General features: G+C 37.1%; 2 protein-coding genes across 3 annotated transcripts; one reads left to right on the forward strand and one right to left on the reverse strand.

The window, feature by feature from the left end:
* The first annotated feature begins 4,043 nt into the window (after positions 1–4,043).
* Positions 4,044–6,037, forward strand: LOC106084199 (uncharacterized). The gene is made up of 3 exons (XM_013247738.2): positions 4,044–4,382; positions 5,420–5,548; positions 5,615–6,037. Exons 1-3 carry the CDS (start codon positions 4,341–4,343, stop codon positions 5,768–5,770), a joined length of 327 nt encoding a protein of 108 aa, XP_013103192.1. The 5' UTR covers positions 4,044–4,340; the 3' UTR covers positions 5,771–6,037.
* A 6,673-nt stretch (positions 6,038–12,710) lies between these two features.
* Positions 12,711–20,668, reverse strand: LOC106084220 (uncharacterized). Of its 2 annotated transcripts, none has more exons than XM_013247768.2 (2): positions 20,451–20,668; positions 12,711–15,153 (listed from the first exon to the last, which is right to left on the reverse strand). In XM_013247768.2, exon 2 carries the CDS (start codon positions 15,028–15,030, stop codon positions 13,561–13,563), a length of 1,470 nt encoding a protein of 489 aa, XP_013103222.2. In that variant the 5' UTR covers positions 15,031–15,153; positions 20,451–20,668; the 3' UTR covers positions 12,711–13,560. The 2 variants fall into 2 exon arrangements, with proteins under 2 accessions (XP_013103222.2, XP_013103223.2); XM_013247769.2 differs by lacking the exon at positions 20,451–20,668 and adding an exon at positions 20,318–20,444.
* Between the last annotated feature and the right edge of the window lie 1,074 nt (positions 20,669–21,742).

The following is a 21,742-nucleotide window of genomic DNA, read 5'->3' on the forward strand; positions in this document are numbered from 1 at the left end:
AAAAACAAATTTCTTGGTAGCGCATGGTCCGATCAGCTGGCCAATCGATTACAAACCGGTGTGCGCTTCTAGAAAATCTTGGATTTCTGACAAACCACCTCAAGTCAGAAATCAGGAGACTAATTGCCGAAGAACACAAACGGTGGAAGAATCGATAGAACAGCGCTATACAACCCATATTTCGACGATGCTCAAGGGAAACAATAGGGATGGATACCCTATCATCTCCAATCAACACCAACACCCAGGGATGATTTTTAAGCTCCGTCCCATATATGCAAGTTATTTATATTCCATCTTCGGCCCGATGTACGCAATGTATATATTAAGAAGATCAGAGGGAGTGAAATATTTCTTACACCGCTTAAGAAAGCCGAAGCACTTGAATGCTTCCTTCGACACTTTCAATACAAGTTTTGACCAACGAACATCATATTGAATCTTCATGCCATGATAATCAAGAACCTCTGACTGCTCGACATACACACCGTCGATACATATTGACGATTGTAAAGTGTCAGTGAATCGTTTGTGAGACATCAAGCAGCACTGGGTCTTGCGTGCAACAAAATACTGGCTGAGTGTTACGACCACAATCCGCCTCCTGCCTTTAATCTCTCGAAGACTTGGTTGGTGTCAGCCGCAAACGGGTATGGTGACCAACGTTCCGACAGGAATGCCATCAGGTCACTCTTGGAGCGATTTCTGCGGAACCCATACTGTCCGTCGCTAAGAAGACCATTGGACTCTTAGTATCTCATGCTTGAAAAGCGCGGAGCATAACGTTATTGGTCGGGAATTCGCAGGGTTGGTCGTCTCACCCTTCTTGGAGATAGGCTTCACGTACGCAAACTACCAATGCGCCGGAAAAACAACCGCACGAAAGGCAAGGTTGAAGAAATTGCGTAAAGGACGAGTGAGCGTCGAAGAACACTTGCATAGAACAAGTGATGGTATGCCATCCGGGCCCGGGGATTTATTTACGTCGAGATCTTCAAGAACCTTTTGACTCCACGTGTACGAAAATATATCTGAAGCGAGGCACGTATTCAATAAGGGGGAGTGGTTGATCGCTTTCCGGCAGGAAAGAAATTTTCGCAAATATGTCAGCTAGCAGGTTAGCCTTAAAACCGGGTCAGTGAATATCTGGTCGTGTTTAATGAGAGTAGGGATAGCCGATGAGTGGCCCTTCGCCGTTTTCACAAACGACCAAAAGCTCTTACTTCCTCTTGGAGAAGCAAGAACTTTGGCACGAAGACGCTGTTCTTGCCGAAACTTTTCGCAACTAAGTACTCTGGCGCACAAAGTTCTTGTCTGCTTGCGCACCAATTCATTACTGGCATTTTTATTTATACGCCAATTTTAAACCAGCTTTTGTCCTTTGATTTAACCGAAATTATTTTAGTTGGAAAAAATAATCTCATTCCAGTTAAAATTAATTTTGCGGAAGTAAATGTTGAGCTCGGCGCATTGGCCCTCCGGAGTCGTGTGGAAACCACGAAGAGTTATGGACATTGAAATCCCCAGCAATAACGATCTCACTGTCCGGAAAATCCTCCAAAATGTTCTTTCCGTGTTTGGACTTCTATATAAAAATTTTAAATATAGCATGTGTGATCCAAACCTGAATTTGTTTTCGCTCATTGCTATTGGCATTGTTGGATAGGTTGGATTTGAATAAGGGAAGTAAGAATTTACTTGTCTTCTATTGCGCTTGTGGGACAACTCGTCTTTAAGAGCCCTGTTCAAATTCAGATGTTGTGCTTTACAACTTACTCTAATCGGGTTGGTATGTAAAGAACCATGATCCATTTGACGAATCCCGCTGTTGAAGATTCATGGCGAATCAGAAATTGCGATGCGGGTTGCCCCCGGTCAAATGCTTTTTAGCAACATCACACAGTTTGAATTCTTTGGAATACTCTTCCTTCTAGTCTTAAAAACATCTCAGTATGTCAACAAACTTTTAAGTCTAAGCTAATCCAACATTTCTTATAGGCAACACAATTGAATCAATTTTCATCACTGATAATATCTCACATTTGCTGCTTTTTCTTGGTGTTTGTATGGTTAATTGTCCGTTAGACTATGTTACTATTTTTTTTTAAACAATTTTTTTTACGTTCAATAAATTTGTTAGTTATTTATTTTAGTGATAGTATTATATTAGATTTTAATATTGATTTTTGTATTATAAAAACCTGAAAATGTTCCAATCTATCAATGTAAAACCCGGGTGGGCGATGTTTGATTAATAAAAAAATTAATGAATGAAAGCATTACACAGAATGGTCCATGCACACAATATCCTGCGATGGAATCTCAATAAAATTACAAAAATGAAAAATTATTGGGCCGTGCGGATTAAAATTACGAGACTGGGCAAATAAATAAATAAAAATAAATAATAAATTAAAAATTAAATTACAGGTTCCCCCTTTGTTTATTTCGATTCTTTATTCGGCTCTTATTTTATCTAAATACAAATAAAAAAAACCGGCAAAACAATTTTTTGACTACTACTTGAATTTGAACGAATCCCGAAAAATGCACTTGCTTTCACTTCCTTGTTAAAAACATATGAAATATTGCCCCTTGCATGTATTCCTTTTTTAGCCACCTGAATGTGATAGAAGGTCCATTGACACAAATGTAAACAAAACATGTACACACGGTGAAAGTTATATGTTATGATGCATAAAGACGGAAGTAATTACAATACAGGAAAAAGCAGGAAGCACCGACAAGCGTCCCGCAATTAGTAAAGTAGCATATGATAATATAGACTTTCTCCTAGGCGCCTGTTCCGTGTATGCGCAAAACATATTATTAATTGAAATGCCAATTTATTCATTTTTTGTTTGAATAGATTTTCTATTTTACTTCTCTTGTCCATGTAAAATGTGCCATTTTATCGCTACTCCAAGCGGGGGTGAAAAAACAGGTACCAAGTTATACCACGTTAAATGCAAAAGGTTTCAATTACAAGTTTCCAAATTAAAAAAGGGTTTATTAATGCGAAGAGCTACTTTCATAGATATGAAGTCATAATTAAATATAAATTTTTAAATTTATAATTAAGTAAGAAATTCCATTCTTCAATGGTGCATGTGGTCGTAAATACCCGGCACCATGTCCTCTATGTTGAATTAATTAGCTTTATGTAATTTACTTTAAACGGAGGCCACCGAAGCGCAGAAGTTTGAGTGTCGGACTATTGTGCTAAACGCTTGGGTTCGAATTCTGGCAAAACATAAAAAAAAATTTCAGCGGTGATTATCCCCTCCAAATGCTGGAGACATTCGTGAGGTACTATGCCATGTAAAAACTTCTCCCCAAGGTTTCGCACTGCGGCACGCTGCAAAGTGGGAGAAAATCGAAAAAATAGTACAAAATATGCCATATGAGAACGGATGGAGATAACTCTTTGAAATTTGAAGTAGATAAAGCCAAGGTGTTATCGATATCATGTGCAAAGGTTTAAGGCTCTAGGTGGTGCGGACGCCTCTTGGCAGTCACCTAAACTTATTCACCTCGGCATTTCGAAAAATTTATTTAAAGCAAACGAAATCTCTTCTTAGTATTTGGGTAATTTGAACTTACATTTGCATATTTGCCAATAGAGATGTAAATTGAATTATCTACTTCAAGATTGGCTTTTACGTCCTTTTGCAAATTCCAATCATATTGCATTATTGGGTTATAATTAGTTGGCTCTTTAAATGTAGTATCTCATACTCTATGCTTCTCAACATTTCATTTCATCGCCTTCGGAGCATACAAAGAGTAAAACTATGTTTGCTCATGCTCATTCCTGCCGTAAACAATCCTGAGAGCTTTGCTGTTATCAGTTCAAATGCCGGCACACAACAAAACCTACGTAAAGTTGTGGTCGATACCTTCAAAAGGATGCTGAGTGAAATTCCAGAGAGATGATAAAGTAAGTATGCTGTATATACATACATAGATACGTTTTTAGACGAAGACACCACATAGATAGTAACCAATATGCCAAGAGTTCAGTTGTCACACAAAGAGCAAATGCCAAACTGTATAAAAGGAAATGCCCGTAGAGCTACACAAGCAGTTCTAAAAGTGAATTAGACAGGAGCCAAGAGAGAGCATAGCAAAAAAAAAAAAAACAAAATACAAACAAACAAAATCTCCTTAAAATAGTGTAAAATTTGAAAATATATAGATTAAAAAAAACACTAACACACATACATACGCAGACGAAAAAGTTAATTGTAAGAAAGGGCACCAATTTCTTATAGTGGTTAGTGGGGAGTATATGCTTCCAGTTTCATGCTAAATACATTTAATTGAACATTAACCTAATTATGGAATCGTCATATCAAGATATAAGTGAATTGGAAAAATCTGTAAGTACTTTTCAAGCAATGGCAAATATTTTGCAGCGAAATTTGACATTTAACTTAACCAAGTTCATAGGACATATTGACTGACCTATTTAACAAAATATGCAGTAAGTTACACCCAAACGAATAACAACCTCACCCATACCTATTTGTATGTGTACATATATATTTTGGCTTTCGACTTCAAAGAATACCCAGCAAAATTTTTGCCTTCAAAGATGTAGAAAAATGTTTGTTTTTGGATATCTAGATGTAAACTGCACCAAATCTTATGATCTTGACATTGAGTTGTTGCCAAAAAATGCAACAAATTGGTTTACAAAATGAAATTTAAATAAGACTATGGAATTGGGCAACGTAAAGTCCGCATAGAACAAATTGGCCATAGAAACTTAAACAGGAAAAACAGGCCGAAACTACTGCCAAAATTATGACAAAAACTCAATTATCTAAAAATGGTGTATGGAACATAGAATTCTCAATCAAGGATATGTAGTTTTGAAACTTAATAAATTCAATTCATTCTTAACTCCACCCAATTTATAATTCACCGAGGCGCTCAAACTAAGCATACTCAACACTATTTTACATTATTTCCCAAAAATGTAGGAATAAAAGAAACTTTGTCACTTTGGAAGTACATAATAATTCTAATTTAATCTGCTGTGCAAAAATAACTTACTTTGAAAAAAGAAAAAGCAATTAAAAGTAAACATTGAGTTTGTTAAATGCGAATTTGCAAATTTTGCCCATGAACATTCCACTGAGCAACAGGGCCAAACTTCTTACATATCAATGAGTGCAGTCAGATTCAAGTTTAAGCTCAATGATAGCGTGTCGCTGTGCGACACCTCTTTGTAGAGATGTTTAACATGGCATAGTACCTTACAAATGTTGCCAGCATTAGGAGGGAGTTCGTTTAATATCGATACCAAATCTCAAGTGGCGAATGAGAAAATAGTTAATACCTTTGAAAGACAAAGGTCTACATTTGAAGACTAAATATCTTATTTTTTTATTATTTTGCTTCCCTTTTTCAGGTGGCCCATGCTGGCTCACAATTGAATTGTATGGCACACAAGCTTCATGAAGTGGAGCGCCGTTGTTTGGACTGTAACCAAGAAATCGACGATACATGTGTCTTGGAGTTGCTGGAGTCGATGTCTGAGGTAGGATTTTCAGGTGCCGAAATATTGTTATTTTACTCTGTATATTTAACATATTTGCATTAACAGGTACGCAACGAGTACATTAATTTACGCAAGGACATACAGGAAGTGCAACAGTTACAGCGTGACGTCACTACATCCATACGATTTCAAATGCGCACCATGCATCAAACGTACCAAGTGTTAAAAAAGCGCTTGGAATTAAAATCGTCGAGAAAATAGAATTCCTAACGCTCACACAATTGGCAATCAAAATGCATTTCAGTTCATCTCTATGTAGGGGCAAATGTATAAAAAGAAAAATAGCTGGCAATAGGAGTGAAATTGAACTAAGTTTTTTTATGTTTCGACTATAAACCTTCATTAAAATTTTATTTACTGCTCAACCGGTTGAAAGTGATCAGTAGCAACAATAAGCGTAGATTTTTCAAAAAGAAAATTACGTTTAAGCGCTTAATCTCACAGAAATAAAACAAATATCATCCTGTTTGTTTGCTATTTGTTTCATTTATGCAAGATTTGAAAATACCAAACCAAATACCATTCTTTTGATTGCTAAATATCATCATCATCATAATCAATCAATCGGATTGACACGATGGAGTTCTTCATCGGCAAGGGGCCGCCGCCTCAGTGTATAACATACTGCTACAACAACAACAACAACATCAGCATACTTGAAAGCTACCCCAATGACAGACAAGTAACACTATCACCAATATTTATACTTGTACCGTTGATAATTTCATTTGCGCTCCCTCAATATCTATTCTGAAAAATAGCACCAATAAAGTAACAAACCCTTGATCGCTTGCTTTAGAATATTCAAACATTGTGGATTATTTTGCCCAATATCAGTTTCAACAAAGCTATTATCTGCTCTGAATTTATTTTAAGGATTTTTGTACCTTTGTATTTTTATTGTATCCTTTATTATATCACTGCTTAACATTTGACAACACTCCTGGTTCAAAGTTTAATGAAAGTGGCACATCAATCTGTTCGTCAAGCACTTTCCAAATAAAAATGAAGCAATGCCTTAACACCAAATAAAAAAAAATATCAATACTTTTTAAATTTATTTTTAAGACAACATATTTTCCCCCCTGACGCATATGTATGTATATATGTACTTATATTTAATAAGAATGTGAAGAACGATAATAACCGTTTTGAATGTTAGGTTGTGTCTGACGAAAAACTCGTATATGTTCCCCCATCCCAAGCTTCAGTGTGATCTGTGATCTATTGAACGTTTTTATTTTTATATACTAAAAACACCAAGCAAACAAAATACCAAACGGTTACAAGGAGATTATGTTGGAAATCAAACACACGCACACACACCGTAGGAAAATTTATCAGTTTAAATAAATTGCAAAAATTAATGCACATGCACAGCATAAGAAATGATGTAGAAATGTTTGAACAATGATCTCTTTAAAATCACAGTGATTTATACTAATTTTGAAACTTTTAAGTTTTATATTTGAAATGAGTAAAAATTCTTATTAAAAGCAAATCTTGATGCAATAAATCACGTTTCGATGAAACTTACTTATATATGCATTTACACACATATATTTTATGTATACTTTATTTTTTATCGATTCTTAGGGAAATTTGTATCTATGTAAGAGGAAAGAAAAACAAATATATTAATGTATCTTGAATTGGCACAATATTTAATCTCCTATGCGTTTTTCTTCTGCTGCACGTATAGTAAGTATAGAACAACAGGTGTAGGTACATCTTACTATGCCAGCTGGCTCTGGCTTGTTTAAATGCACACGCTCAAAAGATACTAAAGCCACTTAAAGTATTGATCAGTGTCGACATGTAAAATTCTTTAAAAGAAAGCATCCATACCTCCTTTTACCGAAATGAGGCTTTGTTTTGCATACTTAACTCAGGTAAGAAAAAATAAAGAGCAAGTTGTTGCTTGTACAAACTGAAGTATTCTCAAAGGATTTCACTTAAAATGACGTAGAATGTACACTATGGTTTCGAACACATATTGAAGTTGAATGGCTGGATTCGAATCCTAGAGAGAACATCACGAAAAAATGTCAGCGGTGGTTATCCCCTCCTAATGCTGGCGACATTTGTTAGGTACTAGCCATGTCGAAATTTCTCGGTGGTTGTTTTAGCAAAGTGTTATACACTGAGGCGGCAGCCCTTGCCGATGAATGACTCCATCGGGCCAAACCGGTAAGTACAACCGGCTGCCATGGGCTCGCACTGCGGCACGCCGTTCGGACTCGATTATAAAAAGGAGATCCCTTTTACTCTTTGATTGCTTGATTGTGAGAAGTTTGGCCCTGTTTCTTAATGGAATGTTCATGGGAATTTTTTTTTATCATTGAGTGGTACTGCCAGGTTAGTACTTGATTTTCGGTAAATACGTAGCCTTAAGAAGGACAGAATTACTGCCTAAACATAAGAAGACACTCACATATGTCCCATATATATTATGGGGTACTTCCGGTAAGTACAGAAGGAAAGATAAAATTCTTACGGACGGCATCGCTTGTCAAACTTGTAGAAGTTGCAAGGTAATCCTCTTGGAAGCTTCATTTTAGATGGCATATTCTATTCTTCTATTAGAAGGCTTTAAAGCTTAGCTATAAGGCCTAATTTAAGCCTTACATAACGGTGATTTTTTAGCTATTATCATTTTGGCAACAGTGGTTTAATCAGCTTACGGACGTTTCGTGTTTTGTTTCATATAATTTAACTATGAATCGTCTTACAAGCGAACAACGCTGGCAAAGTATGAATTTTATTATCAAAAAGCTGGCTCTGTTAAGAAAGTTCATCGCGTGCTTCTTCCATTTCAGCGACGAAGCTCATTTTTGGCTCAATGGGTACGTAAATAAGCAGAATTATCGATTTTGTAGTGAAGATCAGCTGGGATAGTACGTTTGCGTGCTGCTCTCTTACCAATAACTGCAAACAAAAAAAGTTGTCCCGGACTATAGGACCTCTCACCGCGGGAAAGTTGTTGTTGTAACCACTTTTGTATGTAGGGTTGGCGATTCCCGTCAAGCTCACTGCGTGGGCAAGCTCGTTCCGGTCCAAAGGCCCGATCACCGCTGAAACGTTATGGCCATTGGTTATTTAAAGGCACCAATGACTCGCCTTGTCATATAGAATTTCATAGGCACTCAATATTTAAGCAAGAGCGGGTGCCGGTCGGTCTCTCACTGAGACTCTCCACTCGATACCGCTGATTGTCCGCGACTGCAGTTACAGATACTCCGTATATGGAGTATTCCACTATCCGCGCACATTACTCCCAGCTGAGCTTCTCGTAATTACGTTGAAAGCCACAGGAGCTTTTTCATCATTGCCGATGACGCCATAGCATTTCCTGTCTTTAAATCTGTCGATCTGACCGAAAGCACGGGGGAAATTTTTGCAATTTGTACAATTGTGCAATATATACAATTCGACTCTACAAAATTATGTGATATATGAAATGTGTTCAACTTACTTTGGATCACTCAAATGTTTCTCAAAAAAAAAAACACACACACACACTGCGCACTTATAATTATATAAAGATTAAAGTTTATACACTTTAACTGTCGAGCTGTCTTGAATTTTAAAGTCTGTTTAGTTTGCGCAGTTTCCAGCTAGGACTGTTTAATTTTCGTACTGCCTTTGTCAAATTCTAACTAGGAATGTTTAATTTTCGTACTGCCTTTGCCAAAATCAGATGATAATCTGTCATTGTGCGGATTTGAATTAGGGCAACACTGCAGCAGCAAATCAAAGAATCGGCGTCATGTTGTTTAACAAGCACTTTCATGCCGCTGTCCTCTGACGCTAAAGCGAGCGGTTTTTGTTTCGCACGACTCGTTGACTCTTGACTCTTTGATTGGGTTTAGATTTTAACTAAATGCAGTGATGCCGTTAAATGTTGATGTAGCGACATTGCCAACCTAACACAAATACCATGTTTAACGGTAAGCAACTTAAATATTGCAAATACGCGGGTGTTGTCACTGTCGCTTTTATTTAAACTAATGATCACATTGCTTTGACTTTTCATTTGGTTAATAATATTAAGTTTATCCAAGGTATGAAAGTTAAACGTAGAACACAACCCTATGATTTAAGACACATGTGTGTTTTCACTTCGGGAAACATATTTTTGCAACCGTGAGTCATGATTTTTTGTGACACACATTATATACAAGACGCAATGGCGAAGGACCTTCACCAATAATAAAATTTTACAAGGCTGAGTAACAAATGCTGGCGACAGTCAGCATTTTTTTAAGGGATATCCACCGTTGAAACTTTTTTCTGGTGTTCTCGCCAGATGTTCAGCTTCGCACAGTGGGACTGAAAAAAAATTGTGGAAATAAGTCTGCCATTTGTAAACGAATAGATATTTTCACGAAATATTTTATGGATATAGCAGAGATGTTATCCAGACTGTGACCCTAGAAAACCCGGATGACCATTGGTCGGCTCCCAAATTGGTCACCTCGGCCCTACAAAATTTTATTCGTGATGCCAAAAGCGCATAAATGGTTCTATTTTTTATTTCAAACCCACATAACTTTTGACTGAAGAAACGGGTATTGTGAAAGGATGCAGCAAAATTAAATTTTGTAAGCTATCTATGTAAATCAGCATATAGTTTAAAAAACGGTTCATAAATGTCTTGGCAAATTACAAAATATGAGGTTAGCCGCGGTAAAAAAAAAATCAAAAAAATAACTTTATTAGTCGACTATCTCCACAAGAATTAGACATTTTACCAAAATTTTTCAATTACATTTTCTCTAAAGTTAAAATTTGGATGAAACATTCTCGGAGTAAAATAAAAGTAAGGATAAAACTTTAATAAAAATTTCTCAAAAGTACATAGTTTATTAAAATTTGCTCTAAAGACAACTTTTCCAAACATTTCAATAATCACCCTTTTTTTATTATCCTACTTAATCGTACAATTTTTCATTCCCCCACTAAAACCATTTTACTATTTTTGAAAATCTCGCCACCTATATTTTGTGACCCATTTTAAAACAAACGGTCAAATTTTTTGACCTCAAAATCGTTAAATCGTAAAGAAATTTAATGCAAAAACGTCAACTGCCCAAATGTTGAGCAAAAATCTTCATGTCAACTCTGCCTACATTACAAGCACTGCGCGCAGCACAAAGTTTACTTTGCAGCGTCAAACGGGATTGGGTTTTGAAACCCCCTTTGTTTCTAAGAAAAAATGGAGCGGATTCGAGGAGTTACTACTGCGATAGAAATTATTAAAAGTTTCCAATTTTCTGTCATGGCTATTCAATGAATTCAAATTTCGCCTTCAAAATTAACAAAATATCTTGTTTGATATTGTTGTTGTAACAGTGTGTTGTGTTCATTCGTCTACTTGATTCTGGGCTGCGCCCATAGGGATCGGGATCTGAGACGAGTGGGTCTGACTGGCTAGTTAAACGTGACGTATGTCGTGTGGTCCCTGGTCACAATCGAGACATACATCCTGCACGTTGGCATCAATCCTTGCTGTAGGAGTTGAGGCGGCTGCATCTGCAGGATTGTAACAGCCCAGAAGGTATTGCTTAGACAGCATGTAGTTATGTCTTCGCACGGATGGAGGTGGTCCACGTGAGACTGGCCAATTGCATGGAGGATAGGAAGAGCTTAAACAATGCGGGAGATATCACCCCAGCTCGGGGAACTACCTTTTTAACTCTACGGTCTTTCGACTCCCCCTTACTCGGGTGCTTTCCAGGCTTCATAAGAGGGATCACTCTGCCCATCTGGTAGTCATCGGGTACTATAAGAGCGTTCAAATACAGGTTGAGGACAGTTATAAGGTAGTCGAGTACCAGGAAGATCCAGATTCTTCAGCATCAGTGTGGAGATTACGTCGGGGCCCAACGCTTTGTATGACTTGGAGCCACGAATGTAACTTCGTCCACGGTAAATTGTGATGGCTGTTCTTTGGCTCGGAAACCACGGATACGACGAATGGATCTGCTCCTACCCCTGTCAATATCAGGATGCACAATACATTAACGGTTGAATAACATGGCGCACCTCTTCGGATCAGTCACAGATACGTCGCCAAAAGTGACTGAGATACTGTCGTCCCGTCTACCGGGGTTGTTTGATCACATTAATTAGTATTGCTATAAGTACTTCCTTTTTTTCTTTGTTCTAAAGGGTAATTTTTTAGCTATAATCTTTTTGTTAACACAGCTCAAATTGCTCACATCTTCAGTTTGGTCTATAATTTAACCATGAATCGTCTTACAAACGCTTTCAAATTATTGAATTTTATTATTTAAATGAGTGCTCTGTAAAGTTCATCGCACGCTTCTTCCATTGGACGATGAAGCTCATTTTTGGCTCAATGGGTATATAAATTAGCAGAATTGTCGATTTTGAAGTGAAGATCAGCCAGAAGCATTGCAAGAGCTACCAATGCATCCAGAAAACGTGGCAGTTTGGTGCGGTTTATGAGCTGGTGCCATCATTGGACCGTACTTCTTCCAAAATGATGCGAATCGTAATGTAACTGTGAATGGTGAGCGCTACCGTGAGATGATATGCAACGTTTTTTTTTTTGCCAAAATGCAAGAGCTTGACTTGCATGACATGTGGTTTCAAGAAGACGATGCCACATGCCACACAGCACACGTAACAATGGACTTATTGAGAGGCGAGTACGATGAACATTTTATTTCACGTTCGGGACTGGTCAATTGGCCACCTAAATCAGCGATTTAACGCCTTTAGGCTATGTTTTGTGAGGCAATGTTAAAGCTGATGTCTATGCAGACAAGCCCGCTTCAATTGGCGCATTGGAAGACAACAATGAAGCATTAATTCGTGAGATACCAGCCGAAATGTTGGAGAGATATGGCAAAATTGGACTAAGCGGATGGAGTAACGGTCAACATTTGCATGAAATAATCTTCAAACATTAAATTATATGGACCGTACTATCGATTCATATATAGATTTCATGTATTTTTCTGAATTAGATGTTTTTTTTTAACTTTCCTATAGCTCATAAAAAAAATCACCATTGTCATTGAAATTATCACCCGTAGTGGTAAATACAGTCTCCAATAAGAGAAAGCAAAACTCCATTCAGTTGTAGATTACCAAATGTATACCCATTGTACTGTATTTAGAAATATTACATACTTTCGCTAAGTTTACATATTTTATTTCATCTAAGGATATAACATTACAAAATAAATTAATGAAAATTAGTCTTAAGGTTCTGGTAGAAAGAAAAAAAAAAAGAAAATATGTATACATATGAAAACAAACGTAAGAGTAAGATTCATGTTAACAAGGAAGGAAAACGAGAAATAATAAATTATAAATATATTGTGGGAACGTTTTTGCTAAAGTCGCGATTCAAAAAGATATTCTATAATAAGAGAAACAAAAAACATTTTCGTACATGTGTATGGTTGAGTGAGATATATATATAATATAAAAGGCTGTATATATATATATATATAATAATAATTCAGACGTATGCAGCTAAGCCAAAATTAAATTCTTCGTGTAAAAATGTTTCATCGCGTCTAAAACAAAAACATTTCTTGTATGATATAGATTCGTGTCAATTTGTCTTTAATTTATGTACATATATGCCAATGCGATGCCGAGTGGTGGATGGATAATTGATTCAATGCATTTGAGGGGAGCCATGGCTCGCTCCCTGGTAGTGAGCGTAAATGAAAATCATCGGATTTGTGAAATACAACAATATTGAGTCATCTATATCACACGCTGTTTGATAGCCATTTTCATAATCAATCGCTTTTTGTGTTGTCAGTCAGCACTACTTGTGAATCGGTCATTCAGTATTGGCATTATTGGAAACGCAATTTATGAAAATTATGACGATGATATTGATGAAGTGATAGCATCTCAAATTATCCACTGATTTGAGATATATGGAGGTGTTTAGAATACCTATGCTGTGATTATTACTATAAAATTAAGAATAGTATATGCTAATAGTCTATGATGTAAGATATATTGGATGGTCGATAGCTTATTTGAGTGTCCTCATCTTCGTCGGATGTGCACAAATCAATTGTATCAACAATTATTTCCGCCGATGGACATGATGATATTTTCCAATTAGAACTACGGCAATTGTCACGCGTTAGTTTAATATTTAATTTGGTGCTAGGAGTATTCTGTTTGTTTTCGTTTATTTTTTTCAAGCGAACCGAAATTGGCTTGCAGCGTCTCAATAGACTCGAATTGAAGAGTAAAACGTTTTCGGTTCGTCGCTTTTGCGAGAACTGTCTTCGGGGAAATATGTACAAATGAGTACTGTACTCTTGGGGCTTCTTAAAACTACAGTGTGGCGTGGAAGTTGACTGCTTTTTCTCCAAGAACTTGGGCTTGGTCGTCAATTTCGATAGAAGCGGTGCCTGGCAAAATCTCTCAATCCTTTCCAGGCGTTCGCTAAGATACTCAGGAGTAATGGAAGTTTTTGTCGATCGCAACAGCAACTGGCCCGCCGGTGAGGAGAGTGGTATTGTGGGGCAACGCCACACCGAATGCACTGCTCGGGTTCGTCTGGATATCCGTTTCTTTTTGTCTATGATTTTAAATCTGCTGTCCACTTTTAAGTTGTCAATTGGCGATCCGTTGCAAGCTGTTTCGATTTCCTTAGTTTTTTGAATATTTTGGCTTTGATTCTTTGCACTCTTGCATTGTAGATTGAAGTTCAATAAGAAGCCAATACGCTGTTCGTTGTCTTCCATGGTGTTCGTGCACTGCGGCTCCGGTTCAGGCTCTGGAGTGTCACACAGAATAACATCATCGTCATCCTCCACACTGCAAGTCTTTTCATGAACCAAAATGGCTTCTTTCGAATACAATTCTGCATCGCAATTATCACATAGATAAATGTCAAAAGGAGCAGGCTCTACCATCTGTTGCAGGGAGTTCACCGACGAGTGACCATTTTTCGACTTTTGTTGGAGCAGGCATTTTCGGAGTCTTTGTGGTTGGTCATAAGACATATTCTCATTGCGAAACGTGACCAGAAGCTTATTACTTCTGCGATCAAATAATGACGTCGTTGAATTGTAGTTGTTGATGAAGCGCAAACTCGCATGCTCGTACGACGACAAATCATTGCAAAATCTCAAAAGAAAAACGCTTTTGTGAAATTCGTAACATATTAATACAACCTCCTTTAGTTTTTCCACCCAATTGCCGTGAAATGTTTTCGGTTTGCGCAGAGGAATATTGAACGTCAAATCTTCGGGCCACCACTCGGGCTCACTGCACTCAACTTGGCCTTGCAGGTTAATGTGGCCCAAGGAACATTGCACCATAAAAGGTATAAACTTTTCCAACTGAGTCTCGGAAATTTTTTCCAATGACGTTGGGTAGCCATTTGCGAAAAGTAGTGGAAGGTTGGATATCATATTATTCTGTTGTATTTCCTCTCGCTCGTCCATTTGTAGGTCAGTCAAAAAGTCTTTAGCTGATATACTCTGGGCCGATAGTAATTGTATATTTCGAAGATTGCTGCTAATCTTGTGTCAGTTATTGCGTTCAATTGTCAGCAGCCAGCTTCCAATCTAAAAGAAAGTAAAAAATTCGAAATGGTAAAAAATACTTTCGCAATGAGGTGATACGCTGCTCGATATCATAATAGCCTAGCAACTACAAACTTAAGAAATGGCTGTAAACAAAATGATAGACAAAACCACTGCATAATAATTCTTTAGCATTATAGGATTTCGAGAAGCATGTCACATATGTATAAAAACGAGGTAAATTACTACTATGGATTCTGCTAAAAATGTCCACAAATCAACTAAGTCTAAGGTTTCCATATCAAATTTCTGCCAAATCGGGCAAAATTGGAGCTTTTAGCGACAGTAAAAGACTAATCGGGAGATCGATTTATATGGGAGCTATATCAGATTATAGACCGATTTGGATCGTACTAAGCTCGTTGTTGGGAGTCTTCTTAACCCTTCGAGGATGAAGAATTTACCATTCGATAAAGTTCAAGGTCTTCAACAAAATCATCCTCAAATGGCATTGTCCGTCCTCTCAATAAACTTTTAAGGAAACAACAGACTGGGTTTATAGCAAATCAATTGTTTATTGGATTGAGTACAATTGAGCATTGAGTACAAAAGCAGCTAGTACGCAGTTATAATTGACTACGAAAGTGTGGAAAGTGCCTGCGAAAACAGCATTTGCAGGAGAGAAAAACTTCAAAACGAACGTTCAACGAACAAACAACGTTCACTATTGCAAACTTTGCAAACATTTGAACATTCCACTAAAGGACAGGGGCAAACTTCTCATATATCAATGAGTGCAGTCTGATTCAAGTTTAAGCTCAATGATAAGGGGCCTCCTTTTTATAGCCGAGTCCGAACGGCGTGCCGCAGTCCGACACCTCTTTGGAAAGAAGTTTTACATGGCATAGTACCACACAAATGTCTCCAGCATTAGGAGGGGAAAATCACCGCTGGATTTTTTTTCTGATGGTCTCGCCAGGATTCGAACCCAGGCGTTCAGCGTCATAGGCGGACATACTGACCTCTGTAAAGTTGGTTATGAGGCCAATGAATGTCGATAGAGTGATGCTCGCAGTGCTGCAAAGAGAAGCAAGTCCCAGCAAAATGGCATCGATAATGTGTGCTTTATGGCAGGTGCTGGTAAGTCCTGTGTGAAGTTTAAACTTGATTCTGGCGCAAGTGACCATTTGGTAAATGAGAAAATGAGAAATGTCCCAACCTGTTGCAAATAAAATTGCACAGGATGACCAATGTTTAATTGCTAAAAAGACAGGGGTAATTAAAGGCAAAATTAATAAATCTGTGGAAATAACTTTAAAAGACGGCCGTTTTGTGCCAGAACTAAGAGACAACTTATTTTCAGTTAAAACGATGACATACGCAGGTATTGAAGTTTGTTGGGAAACAATCCATTCTGGTGTATGTGGACCAATAGATACAGTTGTTCAAGATGGTTCGAGATATTTGGTATCGTTTGTCGATGACTTGTCCCAGTTTTGTCATCTATACCATCGAAAAGATGTTGGATGTATTTCAAAAATTCAAGCAATACGAAGCTATGGCAACTGCGACGTTCTGGCGATCAATTTCTAAACTAAGGTTTGATCAAGGATCAAGGAGAGGAAACTATTGTCTACTCTCCACATCAACATGGAGTGGCCGAGAGGTTTAATAGAACTTTACTGAAAAGTAAAGTTCTATTAAACATGAACAACGAAATGTGGAACGAAGCTGCTTTGACAGAAGTATATATAATTAACAGAAGTCCAACAAAAACAATATCAGCAAATATTACACCAACTGAAATGTGATATGGATAAAAACCGGATGTGAGCAAGATGAAAGTATTTGGTTGCAAAGGTTACGCTTGGTTCCCAAAACAAATGCGAAAGAAACTCGATGCCAGGAGAAAAAGCTGGTGATGCTCGGTTATGTCCCTAATGATTATAAGTTATATCATATGGAGACTAAGAAAATATTGACGTCTAGGAATGTGGAACCGCAAACCGCCAAATAAGTTTTCGGGATTTACGATGGGATAATCAGCGTATAGCGACGGTTAAGGTGGTCACACCGAAACTTACGGTGACATATCTTAAGGACCTGACGTCGAAAAATGGCAGGAAGTGATTAGAGAAGAATTGGAGTTAATGAAAAGAAATAAGGTTTGGAATCAAATTGAAATCAAAATGGCTTGTCGTCGTCTAAAATTACTTTATGGATTGAAGCAAGCTCCAAGTTGCTGGAATGAAACAAATGCTCAATGATAAGGGGCCTCCTTTTTATAGCCGAGTCCGAACGGCGTACCGCAGTGCGACACCTCTTTGGAGAGAAGTTTTCCATGGCATAGTACCTCTCAAATGTTGCCAGCATTAGGAAAACCACCGCTGAAAAACTTTTCTGATGGTCTCGCCAGGATTCGAACCCAAGCGTTCAGCGTCATAGGCGGACATGCTAACCTCTGCTCTACGGTGACCGGAATTATGTATGTTATTTTGTATGTCGACGATTTACATATTTTCTTGGAATGAGGGAAGAAGCCAGTGTATCTCAAATATTAGAAAAATTAGCTATGCAAGATTGTAAGCCGTGAAAACACCAATGGAAAAAAGGATTGAAATTAGCTTCAAAAACGGAAAAACCAATCGATAACAAACCGTATAGAAAATTACTCGGAAGTCTTATGTATGTGGTATGCTATAGATCGGATATTTGCTATTATGTAGGGTATGTTGGCTGGTTCCAAGAACATCCCACTGATAAACATTGACAAGCAATCAAAATAATAGTAACGGCAAAACTTGTATATGAAAAGAAAGACAATCAAGATCCACTGGTTGGTTATGCCGATGCTTATTGGGCATTTAGATCTAAATGGATCTACCATATCCAATTATATATAGTTATATCTGATGCTATATATAACTATATATGGTAGTAGATATAATTGGATATGGGACCAGATATAATTAAATCTGCTATATATCATTATATCCAAAGAGATAACTATATCTAGCCTTGGATATAATTATATCTGGCCTTAGATATAATTGTATATTGGGCTATATTTATATATATATATATATATGTATATCTGGCGCTACAAATTGCTGTATTTTGTTTTAAATTATATAGCAATTCATATATACACATTATTAATCCTAAAGTATAAGGCCAAAACGTGAGATAGTTTGTCATTTCTTAAGATTTGATCAATATGAGATTGATTATGTTAAGAGTTGGTAATACATGATGTTTGGAAGTTTTATTTTCTAAATGTAACATGGTTACAGAATGTTGCCTATAAAGGACCTCAGCGCCAAGTCTCCAAGTTTATGAACTCAATACTCTATTTCGGGAGATTGTTTTGTATGGGAGCTATATCCAAATGTGGTACGATCTGAACCACATTCAACAAAAAGGTGAAGGGGCCTTCCAAAGCTCGCTCTTCCAAATTTCATCAAAATCGGGTAAAAATTACCTTTTGCTCCTCCATTCCTACAACACAAAAAAGTGCAACCCATACACAAGGATTGAACTCAAAGGAATAACAAAAGCACAAGGACGTTTAAAAATAAATACCCCTATATTCAACTTTATCGTATTGGAAAAAAATACGGTTTGCGTACTTTGAGTATCAAGAACTCAAATTGAGAGATCGATCTATGTAAGAGCTATATCGAAAATTTGACAATTATAGGCCAATATCCGCACATATGTAATGGGCGTCATATCACTAACCATATTAAATGTCATAGAAATTGTATCAGTAAATAACCAAGGCTTGTTTTTACTTTTTTGTATCAAATTCCGTAACATTAAAACCTACTTTTAACCTGCATATGGAGGAAAAATTTATTTATACAAGTCGAAAGCAATTTGAACAATGACTTGAGGAAAATCGGGCCTTAAAACAACCAATAGTCATAAGTGTAGACAGGCCAGCATCCCCCAGAAAAGTTTTAACCCTCTCCCCAGAATTTTAAAAACTACGTTGAAGTTGCTAAATATTATGCTTCTCAAAGAGTTTTAGCCCAACGATCTTGCTCACCTATGGAACTTGAGGAGGATCGCACCTCTACTTCCAAAAATGTGCCTACAACCACAACCATCATGGGATGACTACGAGCACTACACAGGTTGGAACTCTGAGCTCCGATTTATGTAGTGTACATCGTCATCACGAGCAACTCCGCTAACGGACACGCCCACGGGTAGTGGAATACTTCGTATATGAATAAGCTGCAACTGCAGTAGCGGACAATCGGCAATATCAAGGTGAGAGGTCGAGCGGCGCCTGCTCTTGGTAATACTGTGAGCCCATGATACTCGATATGACAAGGCCAGTTATTGGCGCCTTTAAATATCCAAAGACCGTATAGTTCCCGCGACTATCGGTCTTATTGACCGGAACGAGCTTGACGAGGATCGCCACCTCCACATATTAATGCAGCTATAGAAACAGCAAATAACTTTCACGTAAAACTGAATCATAATCGTAACTTCAACATTTACTCTACCAATTTAAAAGCACGTACATAAGGCGAGGTGTTTCACGGCGTACAAAACGTGTGCCCCAAGAACCAATAATACAAACCCTAGATGCCTAATGCTAAGAATCTGTTGGCATGGAACATACAACCAACATACTAACCAATATGGTATACACAGTACTGTCCCAGTATAAAAAGGTACCTCCTGCTTAAGGGCACCCAGTTAATCAAATATTTCACTACGACAAATTCCGACAGAGAATTTGAATTTTGCGACTGGCTCAGAAACCAAAGTCTCTTCTAAGCCCATAATAACTCCTTCTTGCACCATTCAAGGAAAATGCCAGATTATCAACGAATAGTTTGTAGGCAAACCTGGTGAGTGAGAAGGGCAATTTCTTCTTATTCCAGACATTTGAAACGCAACATATACTATTCATATATCGCAACACATCGATGCAAACAACTCCATAAAATGTATAAGAAAATACTTTCCATCCAAGTACGAGCCTTTTCCCGTTGGTCTCCGTATTTTTGTTAATCGTGCAATTCTGCACATTACACGTAATACACTGACTCCCGAAACGAGTCTTTCTTGAAGCAGAACACTGTCGTTATTACGAATAAATAAGCAGAACTTCATTTTTAAAGTATATTACGGCAATTATAAGATTTTTTGGTTTATTGGCCCATATTGCTGCATTCAGATGTACCTTGTTTGGGTTTGAGGACATTTCATTCCAATTTGGAAACTAACACTGCTTTTCGCGTTTTGTGTATGTGTATATCTTATCTTTCGTCGTATAGCTTCATAGTTTCTCTAATGAAGACTCCAAATTGCCATACCTTCAAATGCAAATACCAAGCTGGTCAGCTTGGCTGGATTGTAGAAAGAAGCTTGCTTAGTGTTTCCTCATGCAAAGTGCATTTACTGCTAAAACACAGAGAATACAAAAAGTCCCACAGTCCTGAACAGAACAATAAATTTATTTTTTTAATTATGCCGTTGACGTTTGAAGACTGTCAAGAATGTCGCTCAAGTGGTAAACGGTGACAAACGGAACTACACAACAATCATGAAATCTGTAACAAAATGAGTTGTCCAAACCCAATCAAAGAGTCTGTAGTCAACTTCAATTTCGCCAGCAGCCAAAGTAAAAATAAGGAAGAAGTCTGCTGACAATCAGGATTCACTTATAGGGTAGATCATTCTGAGTACAATTATTTTATTTTTGTTTTGATTTTACAACAAATGTAAATGTCAAATGCTCATTAACACAGATGTGATTTTTTTCTAAGATCTTAAAACAATGTTTTATTTGATTCAATATTCCACACATAACCAACAAAGCAGTGTTATAATGGTAAAAAAAAAAACTTTAAAATTGATTAAGATAAATTGTAAAACAACGTTTATTAATTAAACAACTTTGACATTTGCTTTTGCGGCAATTGCTAATCAAGTTAGCAAGGCGGATTTAAAAAGGTGGTCTCTGGTTTGAAGCCATTTTCGGCGTAATTTTTGTTTGTTTTATTGGTTTCAATGATTCGTTTAATCTTTTCGCTATTTTAATTATTTGCGAAAAATAAATATAAAGCCATTAGTGCAGATAAAAACGTATTTTGGTACGAAAATAAAAACAAATGATTACTGTTAAATTTCGCTCTCGAAACAATCAAACATTTCAGCGACTATTCCGAAAGCAGAATAGAATACCAATCCGTATGGATTTCAGAACGTTTAACCTTTAAATAAATATGTTGCGTTCTGCCTCTTTTAGTTTTGTCCTTCAGATTAAAGGGTGACAATACATGTTTCAATAAACTACAATATTAAGCGGCGATAAGATTAGCCGCTTAGCTAATCGGGGATAACATTTTATCCATACATACTAAGCGAGAAAATCCGGTTAATGGCTGGTACTATAATCCCGTTTACACTGCTCTTTAAACCTAGATTTAATGGCTCGATCATCTGTTTTCTCTTTATAAAGAGAAGCCTTAAACCCGGATTTAATGAGCAGTGTAAACGGGTATTAAGTTCGTTATTCACAGTTGAAAACCCATTTTCGCGATTATTTTTTTGAAACACTACACAAATAACAATAATAATATTCGCAATATTTTTCGCTGATCAC

The sequence above is a fragment of the Stomoxys calcitrans genome, chromosome 4 (genome assembly GCF_963082655.1).
Source record: "Stomoxys calcitrans chromosome 4, idStoCalc2.1, whole genome shotgun sequence".
In the NCBI taxonomy this organism is placed as follows: domain Eukaryota; kingdom Metazoa; phylum Arthropoda; class Insecta; order Diptera; family Muscidae; genus Stomoxys; species Stomoxys calcitrans.

What these genes read in the sequence shown, in the direction of transcription:
- LOC106084220 (XM_013247768.2), bottom strand. Translation starts at nt 15,030, where the DNA reads ATGGACGAGCGAGAGGAAATACAACAGAATAATATGATATCCAACCTT.
- LOC106084199 (XM_013247738.2), top strand. Translation starts at nt 4,341, where the DNA reads ATGGAATCGTCATATCAAGATATAAGTGAATTGGAAAAATCT. An exon ending in TAAGTGAATTGGAAAAATCT is followed by an intron (nt 4,383 to 5,419) that starts GTAAGTACTTTT and finishes TCCCTTTTTCAG; the next exon opens with GTGGCCCATGCTGGCTCACA. An exon ending in TGCTGGAGTCGATGTCTGAG is followed by an intron (nt 5,549 to 5,614) that starts GTAGGATTTTCA and finishes TTGCATTAACAG; the next exon opens with GTACGCAACGAGTACATTAA.